Source organism: Rhinoderma darwinii, chromosome 13 (assembly GCF_050947455.1).
Source record: "Rhinoderma darwinii isolate aRhiDar2 chromosome 13, aRhiDar2.hap1, whole genome shotgun sequence".
NCBI lineage: Eukaryota > Metazoa > Chordata > Amphibia > Anura > Rhinodermatidae > Rhinoderma > Rhinoderma darwinii.
The window spans coordinates 3,803,411-3,817,809 of record NC_134699.1 but is presented as its reverse complement, the minus strand read 5'-3'; the positions used below and the strand labels follow the sequence as shown (position 1 = coordinate 3,817,809).

At 44.1% G+C, this 14,399-nt stretch overlaps 1 protein-coding gene across 2 annotated transcripts in view; it reads right to left on the bottom strand.

Moving 5' to 3' along the window:
* Positions 1-7,772: 7,772 nt before the first annotated feature.
* The window catches only part of LOC142665691 (prefoldin subunit 4-like), a 270,809-nt gene continuing 264,182 nt past the window's right edge, over positions 7,773-14,399 (bottom strand). For both annotated transcript variants that reach the window (XM_075845437.1, XM_075845435.1), the window contains 3 exons: positions 13,730-13,837; positions 10,388-10,525; positions 7,773-8,276 (listed from right to left, as the gene is read on the bottom strand). In XM_075845437.1, the coding sequence (XP_075701552.1) occupies positions 8,145-8,276; positions 10,388-10,525; positions 13,730-13,837 (378 nt within the window). In that variant the 3' untranslated portion in view covers positions 7,773-8,144. The remainder of the gene's footprint in view (positions 8,277-10,387; positions 10,526-13,729; positions 13,838-14,399) is intronic.

Below are 14,399 nucleotides of genomic sequence, written 5' to 3'. Positions count from 1 at the left end.
TGGCATGTATAAGAAAATAAATCCTATAGAAAAAAAGATACAATTACTAGTATTAATAGACACACATTACGTACACTAAAAAATGGATGTTAGAAGAAAGGGAAGTAACTAATTGTATATCCAAAATGAGGAATTGAATGAGCACAAAGAAAATAACATAGCGTCACTAGGTAACCAGGCAACGCAAAAAAATTACGGCGGCCGTATGGGGACAACGGACCAATGGACCGCACGGTGGACCGCAACGCCAAGCCAACAAGATCACACGGGCAAACAAGCCGCAGGCGACAACCAAAAACAACAAGGACTTCACCGAAGAATACCCACAACAGTCAGATAAGGTCACTGCTAAAATGTGAGTAGAAAAAAACTTAGTAACCAATGTAAGTACTTGCAAAATATGTAATTACAATAAGAATTTAATCTTTATATCAAAAGAAAGGACCGCATATCGAAAAAAGTCCCAGATAGCACATATATGGGTGTTAAATAAACACCTGATTAGTAATAGATAAATGGTTCATAGTAAATAGTAATAAACAAGTAATTCGAATAAAATCAAAAAAATAGCAATTAATACGTAAAAAAATTTTTTTTTTTTCAAAAACTCTTTTACTAAAAATTTATTATTCAAGTGACGTTTCAGTAATGTCATTTAGACCACCAGGGTATAAAGTCTCAAGTTTAAAAATCCAAAAGTTTTCTCTTTGTTTCAGCCTATTAAACCTATTGGGCACATCACATGGAATTTGTTCAATTGGTGTAACAACTATATTTTCAAAATCACATTTATGTTTGAGTGCACAATGGCGGGACACACTGTGCTTAAGAAAACCCTGTCTGACGTTAAAACGATGTTTATTAACCCGATTTCTCAGTGTTTGGGTGGTCCGACCCACATATTGTAAATTACACGCACAGTGTAACACATAAACCACATAAGAACTTCCACAGTCAAGGTGGTTTTTAATAGGAAATTTGACACTGGTTTTAAATGAGGAGAATTCCATAACTTTATTAGAGATATTGTCACAACAAAGGCATCTTTTATGCCCACAGGAGAAGGATCCCCTTTTTTCTATTAGAGGATCTAAAATTTTCTTTTTAATATTAGACAATTTACTAGGTGCCAATAAGTTCCTCAATGTTTTAGATCTTCGAAACGTTATTAACGGTTTCAATGGAAGTAATGGTTTAAGAAAAGGATCACTAGTTAAAATATGCCAATGTTTCATAAAAATAGTCCTAATATGTTTACTACCTTTATTAAAAGACGTAATAAAATTTACTTTATGCTCACTGGATTTTGCTTTTTTATCGTTAATGTCACTAGGTGCTGATGCTTGAATGCATTCTAGTTGTGTCAAACCTCTAGCCTTTAGTTCTGCCCCCTTAATCAGGCTCCTAGGGAAACCTTTCTCTACAAACCTTTTATTAAGGATATCACACTCTCTATTAAAATTAAGATCATCTGAACAATTCTTCCTTATTCTGCGGTACTGGCCAAAAGGGACATTCTTTAGCCAAGGAGTGTAGTGCGCACTTTTAAAATCCAAATAACTATTTACGTCAACACTTTTAAAATGAGTTTTGGTAGAAAAATGACTCCCCTTATTCTCTATCGTTAAATCTAAAAAAATCGATGCTATTCACCGAAAATGTGTGCGTAAAAATAAGACCAAACTTGTTGTGGTTTAAAAAATCTATAAAAGCATTGGCAGCAGATACGTCTCCTTTCCAAATAAAAAACAAATCGTCAATGTAACGTTTATAAAAGACGATATTGTTGGTAAAATTATGTACATTCATAATATGAGATTCCTCAAAACAACCCATGTAAAGGTTTGCATAGGAAGGTGCAAACCTCGACACCATTGCACACCCCTTTATCTGTCTGTAAAATTGATTGTCAAATGTAAAAGCATTGTGTGTTAAAATGAAGTCAATTTTGAGGAATCTCATATTATGAATGTACATAATTTTACCAACAATATCGTCTTTTATAAACGTTACATTGACGATTTGTTTTTTATTTGGAAAGGAGACGTATCTGCTGCCAATGCTTTTATAGATTTTTTAAACCACAACAAGTTTGGTCTTATTTTTACGCACACATTTTCGGTGAATAGCATCGATTTTTTAGATTTAACGATAGAGAATAAGGGGAGTCATTTTTCTACCAAAACTCATTTTAAAAGTGTTGACGTAAATAGTTATTTGGATTTTAAAAGTGCGCACTACACTCCTTGGCTAAAGAATGTCCCTTTTGGCCAGTACCGCAGAATAAGGAAGAATTGTTCAGATGATCTTAATTTTAATAGAGAGTGTGATATCCTTAATAAAAGGTTTGTAGAGAAAGGTTTCCCTAGGAGCCTGATTAAGGGGGCAGAACTAAAGGCTAGAGGTTTGACACAACTAGAATGCATTCAAGCATCAGCACCTAGTGACATTAACGATAAAAAAGCAAAATCCAGTGAGCATAAAGTAAATTTTATTACGTCTTTTAATAAAGGTAGTAAACATATTAGGACTATTTTTATGAAACATTGGCATATTTTAACTAGTGATCCTTTTCTTAAACCATTACTTCCATTGAAACCGTTAATAACGTTTCGAAGATCTAAAACATTGAGGAACTTATTGGCACCTAGTAAATTGTCTAATATTAAAAATAAAATTTTAGATCCTCTAATAGAAAAAAGGGGATCCTTCTCCTGTGGGCATAAAAGATGCCTTTGTTGTGACAATATCTCTAATAAAGTTATGGAATTCTCCTCATTTAAAACCAGTGTCAAATTTCCTATTAAAAACCACCTTGACTGTGGAAGTTCTTATGTGGTTTATGTGTTACACTGTGCGTGTAATTTACAATATGTGGGTCGGACCACCCAAACACTGAGAAATCGGGTTAATAAACATCGTTTTAACGTCAGACAGGGTTTTCTTAAGCACAGTGTGTCCCGCCATTGTGCACTCAAACATAAATGTGATTTTGAAAATATAGTTGTTACACCAATTGAACAAATTCCATGTGATGTGCCCAATAGGTTTAATAGGCTGAAACAAAGAGAAAACTTTTGGATTTTTAAACTTGAGACTTTATACCCTGGTGGTCTAAATGACATTACTGAAACGTCACTTGAATAATAAATTTTTAGTAAAAGAGTTTTTGAAAAAAAAAATTTTTTACGTATTAATTGCTATTTTTTAGATTTTATTCGAATTACTTGTTTATTACTATTTACTATGAACCATTTATCTATTACTAATCAGGTGTTTATTTAACACCCATATATGTGCTATCTGGGACTTTTTTCGATATGCGGTCCTTTCTTTTGATATAAAGATTAAATTCTTATTGTAATTACATATTTTGCAAGTACTTACATTGGTTACTAAGTTTTTTTCTACTCACATTTTAGCAGTGACCTTATCTGACTGTTGTGGGTATTCTTCGGTGAAGTCCTTGTTGTTTTTGGTTGTCGCCTGCGGCTTGTTTGCCCGTGTGATCTTGTTGGCTTGGCGTTGCGGTCCACCGTGCGGTCCATTGGTCCGTTGTCCCCATTCGGCCGCCGTAATTTTTTTGCGTTGCCTGGTTACCTAGTGACGCTATGTTATTTTCTTTGTGCTCATTCAATTCCTCATTTTGGATATACAATTAGTTACTTCCCTTTCTTCTAACATCCATTTTTTAGTGTACGTAATGTGTGTCTATTAATACTAGTAATTGTATCTTTTTTTCTATAGGATTTATTTTCTTATACATGCCATCGTTTGTTCTTTTATTCTATTTACTGTTTTATGTATCATGTTAAATCTATGTCTTTTAGGTATATTTCTCTATATATATATATATATTTAAAAAGTTTTATATACTTCTGTTGATTCTTGTTACGCAAAAGACGCTTATGTAAACTGTATCGTCTGACCCCTGACCCGCCCGTATTGGCGGTTCTTTTTTCCCTCCCTTCCGTGTTGAATGCCAATTATCTTTCACTTCATTTGTGTATTTAAACGTGTGTGCATCGCACAATGTGTACTGGCCTGATGAAGACGCTAGTCCAGCGTCGAAACGCGTAGCCCATTCCTTGGTAATAAACAATTATCAATTCATAATCTCTGGCTTGTACTTCATTCATAGCAGCGCCGGCGGTCCCGTTTTTCCATCCCACTATCCTTATACCATTGACAGCAAATTTATTTGCTTGTGCACGGACCTGGCTGCAGCTATGCTTGTGTGATACCTTGGTATCCATACTCTCAGGTGAGCAATTTTCGTAAAATTACCATTGCTCATAATCTCCCTCGTTTATTGCACTATGTGGCGCCGTGTCTCTTTTTATTTTTTTAATTAGTGCTCTGTAGAGATTTGGACCTGAACGGTGCCCACATTATGGCCGGAACACAGGAGGTTAGAAGACCCAGGACGGACAAAGCCCTTCTGAAAGAAGTTAGAGAGGGCCTCGGGCCCCTTTTTGGATCACCTATAAAAGGCTGGATCTTTCCTGAGGGAGAAGAGACTTTTGTTTGGATGAGTCTTAGAGGATTGCCAAAAAAATGTGTTGGACGGCGTTAAATTCGACTTCATGTTTATGTTCCATCCCAGATCTATTAAAGTCGATTGTATGGACTGTAGTTGGAGTGTTATAGTCTGGGCTGTGTCCGCACTATTAAGTAGTCTAGGTAGTGAATGATCAGAATGTCCTTCGTTCATATATATGATGGCATTTTGGATATGTTTGGTAAAGAAATGCCGAACGGGAGCGCCCCGTATGGTAGGTGGATCAGGGAGTCGTTCAGAACTACTGCCCCCCTCAGATACTTCTGGCGAGTGATGAAGACAGGGAGATCCTCCAGATCTATGGACGCCATCATACAATTCCTGAAGAGAGTTACAGTAGAGGGGACACTCTCCAGCCGAAATCTCTGGTAAACTAGGAAGGAGTTCAGCTGTTTTAGGTTTATTATAGCCCTGAATCTGCCTTCCGATTTCTTTACTAGAAAAAAGGGGGGGGGGAATAGTCGCCCTTCCCCATCTCTGGTTTCGGTACTAGAACCCCCTTCCGGATGACAGAAATAACCTCTGACTCTAGAGCCCGCTGTTTCTCTGAATCTTTCTGCCTCTGTCCGGAGGGGGGTCCTGAATCATAGTTTGTAGATTGTCTTTATAATATCTACAACCCACTGGTTTGACGAGATCTTTTCTCATTCTTGGAAGAACAGGGATAAGCGACCTCCTACCGCGCTCCTTCAGGCGTCATTGTTGGTGATCCTTATTCTTGGGAAGCCCCGATTTTTCTTGGGGAATTTAGAGGATCTCGATTCCAGTGCCTTGGGATTGGGTTTATTGTTAAACTTCCTGGGACGACAGGAGTCTGGTTTGTTCTGGGTAGGAAACCTTTTCCTCCTGTCAGATGCTTTTTCCAGATCATCGTCCAGTGGAGGACCAAACAAAAAGTCTCCTACACAACGAATAGAGCAGAGTTTCCCTTCTGAGCCCGCATCTCCCTTCCATCTCTTCAGCCATATAGCTGTTCTGGTGGATGGCGCTGCAGATCTAGCGGACAGTCCACTGAGGCAATAGCCAAAACGTCTGCGGCTTTGGACTAAACCAGGAGGGAGCCAGTATCTGATCTCTAGGAGTTTTGTCTCGGAGATGAAGCTCTAGTTGAGCTATCCAGATTTTAAAAAGGGACCAGGCTACACATGTGACCGCGATACCGGGTATAAAGGCCCCTGCAGAGGCTTCCCAGGTCCTCTTTGTAATTGACCTCCTGTTTATCCATAGGATCGGGGAGGGAACCCAGATCTTCAAAAGGCAAGGCATTCTTCCTGGATATCTTCGCTACTTGGACATCCAGTCCAGGGAAACTATCCCAGTCCTTACTTAGTTAATCCTCAAAGGGATACTTTCTCTTCAAGAATTTGGGACCACCTAACCTTCCACCAGGGTTCTTCCATTCCCTTCTAATGAGGTTGGCCACATTTTTGTGAATAGGAAAAGACCTCTGTTTCCTAGGACCCAGGCCTTCAAACATAATGTCCGGGACGTACCGGGGGGGTCATCCATATTCAGTGGCCCGGACTGCTTTAAGAAGTTGGTCCACATCCTCCGCTGGAAATAGGTTTTTTCCTCTCTATCTTCGTCAGAGGAACATTCAGAGGAGCAGAGCTCCCCCCCTTCCTCAAATATCTCCTCTTCACTAAAAGAATGGGAACCCCCGGGCCCGGTCTGGTCTTACCATATGAGGTGCTAGGAAGGTCATGTTTCTTTCTAAGGGAATTCTTAACCTCGGTTGGCACCACATCTTTGATGCTTGTGGCACGGCTGGTGGATTCTTCTGCCAGGATCTTATCTAAACATAACTGGTATAAACCTTTCTGATAAGAGGTCGCCGGCTTCCTTCACACATAGCACATTCCCTATTACGAGTCTTGTCCAACTTTTTCCTGGGACCCTCCATGACCTAAGAAACATGTAATATACAAGGAAGGACAAAATTAGTAAATGAAAAAAAAAAAAAGTTTGCTTGTCCTACCACGCTTCCTAGAAGATCCCATGCCGTTTAGAGAACCATCTTGCTGGGTCAGATCGCTCAGTGCGTCCTGCTGCTTCCATAGTGGTTGCTTGGTTGGAGAAGGAGCCATCTTGGTTCAGGCCTAAAGTAGGCCTAGGATTGGCTGGGGAGGCTCCCCGACTGGGACTCAGGAACACCGCTTCCTGGGACATCCGCACTTCAGCGCCGCCGGAAGTCACGTGCGCCGCATCCGGAAGTGGTCACTATAGTGAGGCAGAAGCGGCTGAACGCTGTGCCATGAGTTCTGGCTACCTCTCTATAAAAACACAAAAAATGGCCATACTCGCAAATTGGGCAGGTATAATCCCGATAGGACGCAGCCAGGTCAAAAATGCTGCTGAAGGAAAGTGCACAGGTGCGTTTAAATAATAATAGCCACTCCCACTAGCCTTGAGGGGCGTGGAATGTGGTGCATGGGATATGCAGTAATTTACTATTAAATTGGCTATTATTATTTAAACGCACCTGTGCACTTTCCTTCAGCAGCATTTTTAACCTGGCTGCGTCCTATTGGGATTATACCTGCCCAATTTGTGAGTATGGCCATTTTTTGTGTTTTTAATCCTATTCTATGTCCCACTTTTTTCTGTGGTGTACCTCTCTGTAAACTGGAGCCAGACTCAACCCCAGGAGCAGCCTCATCCCCCAGAGAAGACCCCACCCGCAGAGGGAGTTTACCACCTCCATAGAGGGAAGCGGTGAACAGGAGAGGAGGGGGGGATATCAGCCCCAGACATAACGTTGCTCCCTAAGAGTCTTACACCTTCAGAATACCTCCAAGAACACAGGTGAGTACCTGCTGGAGGGTCTACAATCCTGGAGAGAGTGTCTAGGCCACAGGACAATCCCATCCGGAGGACAGGACACCTGGCTGGGTGTGTGGAGAGCGGTGTCCTGTTTTATATCATCAGGCTTCCTGTTCAGCGAATGGGATGTGTCTCCAGGGGTGCAGTCATAGTTGAAAGGGTAAAACATGGCTGCCTTCTCCCAGAATCAGCCGCTCACCTGTCCACATGTGTGGGGTATTGCAGCTCAGGGACATTGAAGTGGATGGAGCGGATCTGTAATACCACACACAACCTGTGGACAGAAGTGGCGCGGTTTTCGGAAGATTGCAGCCATGTCTCACGAATCCTGGACAGCACCTGTAAAAAAGTACAATTATGATTCATAAAACATATCACACGACAGATCTGCAGGCCGGGACGCTGCTTTATTTATGGGAGATCCACAGGTTTTGACATTTAAATATCTTTCTGAAAACGCAGCAAATGTTCCCCTCACACATTCTACTGCAACTGTACAGCAATGGTGGCAACTCCAGGACCGGATGAACTACAAACCCCAGCGGAAGCTGCAAGAAACGATTGGGTGCACTGCGAAAATACCCCAAACCCTCCCCCCTGTAATAGGTCAGTGGGGCACCTTACGGGTTTGATCACATGTCACAGAGATCGCTGTAGTTTGTTGGGGCAGTTTTGACTTTAAGCAGCTGTCAAACTTTTTTTTTTTTTTTGATGAATAAAATAAAATAAAAAATGGGAAAGAGACAATAATGTAAAGGATTTAGCCGTCGTCGGCCTCCAGGTTGATATTGTTTCCGAACTTGGCGTACAGCTGGACCTTGAGATCACCGAGGACTCGCTGGATGGATTCAACTCGCGACTGTAAAGAATCTATTTCATCCTGTAATCCTCTCTGCACGGAAGAAAGAAGAAGCATACAAGGATAAAGTTATTACTGGACGCCGGCCCTTTAATATATACGATGGTTACATTTACTCTATACCAATGATCAGCCCTTCCCCTTATCAGCTGGAGGGTCCCCAGTTCTCTGCCCGGCCCCCCCATACACAGGATTATATACATGACTTCAAGTTACATGCCTTAAAGCGTCTCTGTCACCATATTATAAGTGGCCTGTCTTGTACATGATGTGATCGGCGCTGTAATGTAGATTACAGCAGTGTTTTTTATTTAGAAAAACAATCATTTTTGACTGAGTTATGACCTATATTAACGTTATGCTAATGACTTTCTCAATGGACAACTGGGCGTGTTTTACTATATGACCAAGTGGGCATTGTACAGAGGAGTGTATGACGCTGACCAATCAGCGTCATACACTTCTCTCCATTCATTTACACAGCACATAGCGATATAACTATATCACTGTGTGCTGTGTAAATGAATGGGGAGAAGTGCATGACGCTGATTGGTCAGCGTCATACACTCCTCACCACAACGCCCACTTGGTCATATAGTAAAACACACCCAGTTGTTCATTGAGAAACTCATTAGCATAAATCTAAAAATAGGTCATAACTCCGTCAAAAATGATCGTTATTCTAAATAAAAAACACTGCTGTTCTCTACATTACAGCGCCGATCACATCATGTACAATATAGGCCACTTATAATGTGGAGACAGACGCTTTATTACTAGGACCACTGTTATCTACATTCCAGCGCCGATCACATCATGTACAAGATAGGCCACTTATAATGTGGTGACAGAGACTCTTTAAAGAAATGATGCGAGAAACACACTCAAAGATGTGGGGGTGCGGGGAATGGAGCGGAGGAAACGGTTACTAACAGAGCTATATAAAGTACAGTAATTATACAGCAGCCGACACAGCGACCTCCTCCTGATACATTATATAATATACATGATGACCGCGTGCTGCTCCCTTATATCACGTCACATGGTTAATATCCGGCAGCAACGTGAACTACAGAAACCTTCCTACCAAATTATCACCGTATCAATCAAGAAACTAAGTGACCCCCTGCTATATATACACACACGTATACAATCCAAACCCATATGTACAATATATGAAACAAAGACGCCTTCTAATACCTATACGGGGCAGTATTATAGTAGTTATATTCTTGTAGTAGTTATAGTAGTTATATTTTTACCAAGTTATGAGCGATTTTAGCTTTATTTCTACTGAGTTTCTTAATGGACAGCTGGGCGTGTTTTTACTTTTGACCAAGTGGGCGTTGGAGAGAAGTGTCTGACGCTGACCAATCAGCATCATACACTTTTCTCCATTAATTTACTCTGCACATAGTGATCCTGCGTTGATCACTATGTGCAGTCACATACTCCCACATTAACGTTACTTAAGTGTCTTGAGTGAATAGACATCGTTTCCAGCCAGGACGTGATGTCTATTCACAATCCTGACACTTCAGTAACGTTTGTGTGTGACTTAGAGCACAGCAAGCGTAATCTCGTGAGATTATGCTTGCTGTGCTGTAAATCACACACAAACGTTACTGAAGTGTCAGGATTGTGAATAGACATCACGTCCTGGCTGGAAACGATGTCTATTCACTCAAGACACTTAAGTAACGTTAATGTGGGAGTATGTGACTGCACATAGTGATCAACGCAGGATCACTATGTGCAGAGTAAATTAATGGAGAAAAGTGTATGATGCTGATTGGTCAGCGTCAGACACTTCTCTCCAACGCCCACTTGGTCAAAAGTAAAAACACGCCCAGCTGTCCATTAAGAAACTCAGTAGAAATAAAGCTAAAATCGCTCATAACTTGGTAAAAATAGATCGTTTTTCTAAATAAAAAAGCACTGCTGTCACCTACATTACAGCGCCCCTCTCCTTATGTAAGAGACAGGGCACTTATAATGTGGTGACAGAGTCTCTTTAAAGCCAGACAATGAAATCTGCGCTACTTTTGGCACGATTTTCTAGCTTTAAACATAACATCTAATCATTAGATTCATCCTCCCCATTATTTCAGTGAAGGTTTTCTCGTCTTGGACGCGTCTCTGACCTTCGCAGCTTCCAGCATCTCCTGAGTCTCTTCTTGGTTGTGACTAATAAAAACGTCTCCTATCTGATAAGGAATAAGGAGAGAATCTTCCAGCATCAGGAGGTCGTCACAGGCGTCTTCCAGGTTGTGAAGTTCTTTCTATTGGTTGAGAAACAGATCAGTGTTAATTTGATGATCAGATTAGGATTATTGATGGGGAGGGGAGGGGGGTGGGGGGTCCACTTTATGTGAAGTTCTAGAGCTCAGCAGATGCATCTAAAGGGGGTTTTACACTGGATGATTATCGGGCAGATAATTAGTTCATATAATCGTTGACTATAAGTAAACAGGGGAACGATCAGCAGATGAACGAGCAAACGCCGGATCATCTGCTGGTCGTAGTTTTAAAAAAGGTGAAATATTCTGGTTGTCGGCAGCTCATCTTGGTGTGTAAACAGGGAGACGCGCTGCCGACATGGTAATAATGTACGGGGACGAGGGATCGGAGCAACGAGCGCTCATCTCCATCCATAGCTCCGTGTGACGGAGCAAGCGAGCGCCGATCAATGATATCTCAATCGGCGCTCGCTGAGTGTCGGCCGGTGTAAAAGGGCCTGAAGGCCAGAGGAGAACAATGTGATTGTATGACTGACGCTTCTGTTCACCAGAGAACAGCAGGGGAGGGGAGTAGAGTTTGTGGAGCGTCTGTGAATGGGAATCTATAGGGGGCGCTGTATTACACACCCCAGCAGCAGCTCATGTAACTCAGCACGTGATATGATTGACATGAAGCGCCCGTCCTCCTCTCTAAAGGGAAGTTCTGCAGCAGCGGAGTTGTGTATTATAAGGAATAACATCCCCTCCAGTATAAACTATATGAACATTAGAGGTTCTCTGACCAGTTAGACTTTGCTGGTGACATTTAAAGGGAGTGTCGCCAGAACTTTGCCTATCAAACCAGCAGCTGAGTGACATCGTGCAGTCTCACCCGAATATAACGCGGTGTCCATTTTTCAGATGCGGCTCCGCTGCAGCGATAAATTTATTCTTCATGTGCAAACGAGCTTTTTGGAGCAACAAGGATGTCACCGCTGCTACAAGCCACCGTCTATCCCCAGTACCATCTATCCCCCGTCTAGGGTTGGGCGTTTTTGGCAAAAAATGTAATTTAGATTTGAACTTCAATTTTCTTATTTTTTTTCCCGTTTATTTAACAGGAAGACCAAGAGATAATTGAATACATTTTCTTCATATAAATAACTTCACATATATTACTAGAATAATTGGACATAACATCAAACTTTTAACCTCTGCAAATACTGAAATACAATTGGAAAAATAACGAATTGATTATAAATTATTTGTTCCCCGGCAGGGAACAGGTTAACAGAATCTATAATGAATGATGCGCTGCGGGCGCTAACACCCCCCTCTGCCCGTCACCACCTCAGCCAGTCTCTGACATCGCAGGCGAGAGCAGTGCAAGTTGCAGCAGGGCCGGGGAGACGCGCTGAGCAGGACTCCGGGGGGAGATTACATTTACCCTGTGCAGCACCGGCCCCACCATGGGGTGTTACATAAACGATTCACACGACCGTGATTGAACGGTGAAAAACGGTCCGTGGGTCAGGCAGATTTCCCGGCTCAACCGCGGTGCATGTGACCGGACTCCTGGCATGCGTCATTTACAGTCACACGACCGCATCAGTCTCTCCAAATGGATTTCCTTTGTCGTTTTTTCTTTGTCCCAATCCCCTGAAAATGGCGCAGTGCCCACATATAGTCACAGCCCCCATATGTGGATCGCACCCCCAACCCCCATGTAGACCGAGGCACCCCCCCATGTAGACCGCGGCACCACCCCCATGTAGACCGCGGCACCACCCCCATGCAGACCGCGGCACCACCCCCATGCAGACCGCGGCACCACCCCCATGCAGACCGCGGCACCACCCCCATGTAGACCGCGGCACCACCCCCATGTAGACCGCGGCACCACCCCCCTCATGTAGACCGCGGCACCCCCCCCCCCCATGTAGACCGCGGCACCCCCCCCCCATGTAGACCGCTGCACCCCCCCCCCATGTAGACCGCGGCACCCCCCTCCATGTAGACCGTGGCACCCCCCCCCCATGTAGACCGTGGCACCCCCCCCCCATGTAGACCGTGGCACCCCCCCCCCATGTAGACCGCGGCACCCCCCCCCCCATGTAGACCGCGGCACCACCCCCATGTAGACCGCGGCACCACCCCCCTCATGTAGACCGCGGCACCCCCCCCCATGTAGACCGCGGCACCCCCCCCCCATGTAGACCGCGGCACCCCCCCCATGTAGACCACTGCACCCCCCCCATGTAGACCGAGGCACCACCTTTTCCTTGCAGATCGCGTTACTGTAGCTGCCACTAGGAGCTGAATCTCTGGCCAGAGGTTGCCGACACACTGACCGGGATTCAGCTCCCAGCGCTGCGATCTACATGGGGGGGTGATATCTGCAAGCTTGTGTGGCACTATGTGTGGGCCTACATGATACATACTGCTGTTCTGTACGATTTTGTTCAGCAGGGACAGAATGGGGCGCAGCTCGTCAGACCAGGCAGGTGATGAGGAGGAGCCGCCTCCAGCAGCGCGACGTGACGGCGCCACCAAAGAATCCATTCAAATCAGAATCGTCAGAGGCCTTGAGGGTGAATTAATTTGATTAATCGACCAGTCCTACCCGAGTCCGACCCTCCCTCCCTTCTCTGAGTGACAGGGCCCGGCAGTGTAGAAGCCGCGATCACGCCTGGCCCCGTATTCACCAGAGTTCTCCTTGGACTTCTCAATCAGCGCATGCGCACGAACAGCAGAGAAGTTTCACCAGTCTGATCGGCTCTACTGTGTAATGCGCCAATTCCGTCACACTCCACCCGGGTGCTGTACTGCGCATGCGCCGATTCAGACACTGAGACGAGATCAGGAGAATACGGGGTCAGGCGTGATCGCGGCTTCTACACTGCCGGGCCCTGTCACTCAGAGAAGGGGGGAGGGATGGACGGGGGAGGGACTTGGGATAGACGGTAGAGCGGCTTGTAGCAGCGGTAACGTCCTCGTTGCTCCAAAAAGCTAATTTGAATATGAAGAATAAAGTGATCGCTGCAACGGCGCCACATCTGAAAAACGGAAACCGCGTTATATTCGGGTGAGACTACACGATATCACTGACCGGTAAATATCTGGTGACTCTCCCTTTAACATCCTCACCACGTAGGACGCGGTCTGTACATTACAGTGCACGCCCCGGATTGTATGGCGGATGTGTGAGATCCCGTCAGTGCGGATATAACGGCCGTTTCACCACATCCGGGCAGGCCGGGCCGTTACCTTCTTCACTTCAATCTCATCCTTCAGCTCGTTGATTCTACTTGTATTTCTCGCAAAGATGTTTATTTTCTGCTGGTCCTCGAAGGTGACGTTCACGTCCTCAGCGACCTGCGAGAAAAGGATCAAATGTAAAACGTAACGCAGGTTGTGAAAGTAGTCACCCCGGTGTAAAACGCAGCTCTCAGGCTATGTTCCGTTTGGAAGTTTGAGGCAGGTTTTCCTCTCCCTGCACGCCGCCAAAATTTTGGTGGCGTTTTTCGCCCGCGGCCATTGAGGGCCGCGGGCATAAAACGCAGCGAAATACAATTTCTCTGCCTCCCATTGAAGTCAATGGGAGGTCAGAGGCGGAAACGCTTGAAGATGGGGCATGTCGCTTCTTTCTCCCGCGAGGCATTTTCGGGGCGTTTTTGACACGTTTTTTTGTGCGGTTTCCGCGTAAAAAAACTCCCTGTGAACATAGCCTCAGTGTGACCGGAGGAGAAACCAAAAACTATTATCAAAAGGCAAGTAAAATATTTACACAGTGAGGGGAGAATAAGGCTATGTTCACACGGAGTATTTTGGGGGAGGAATATCTGCCTCAAAATTCAGTTTGGAACTTTGAGGCAGATATTCCTCTCCCTGCACGCCGATTTTCGCGGCGATTATCGCGCCGTTTTTCGCCCGCGGC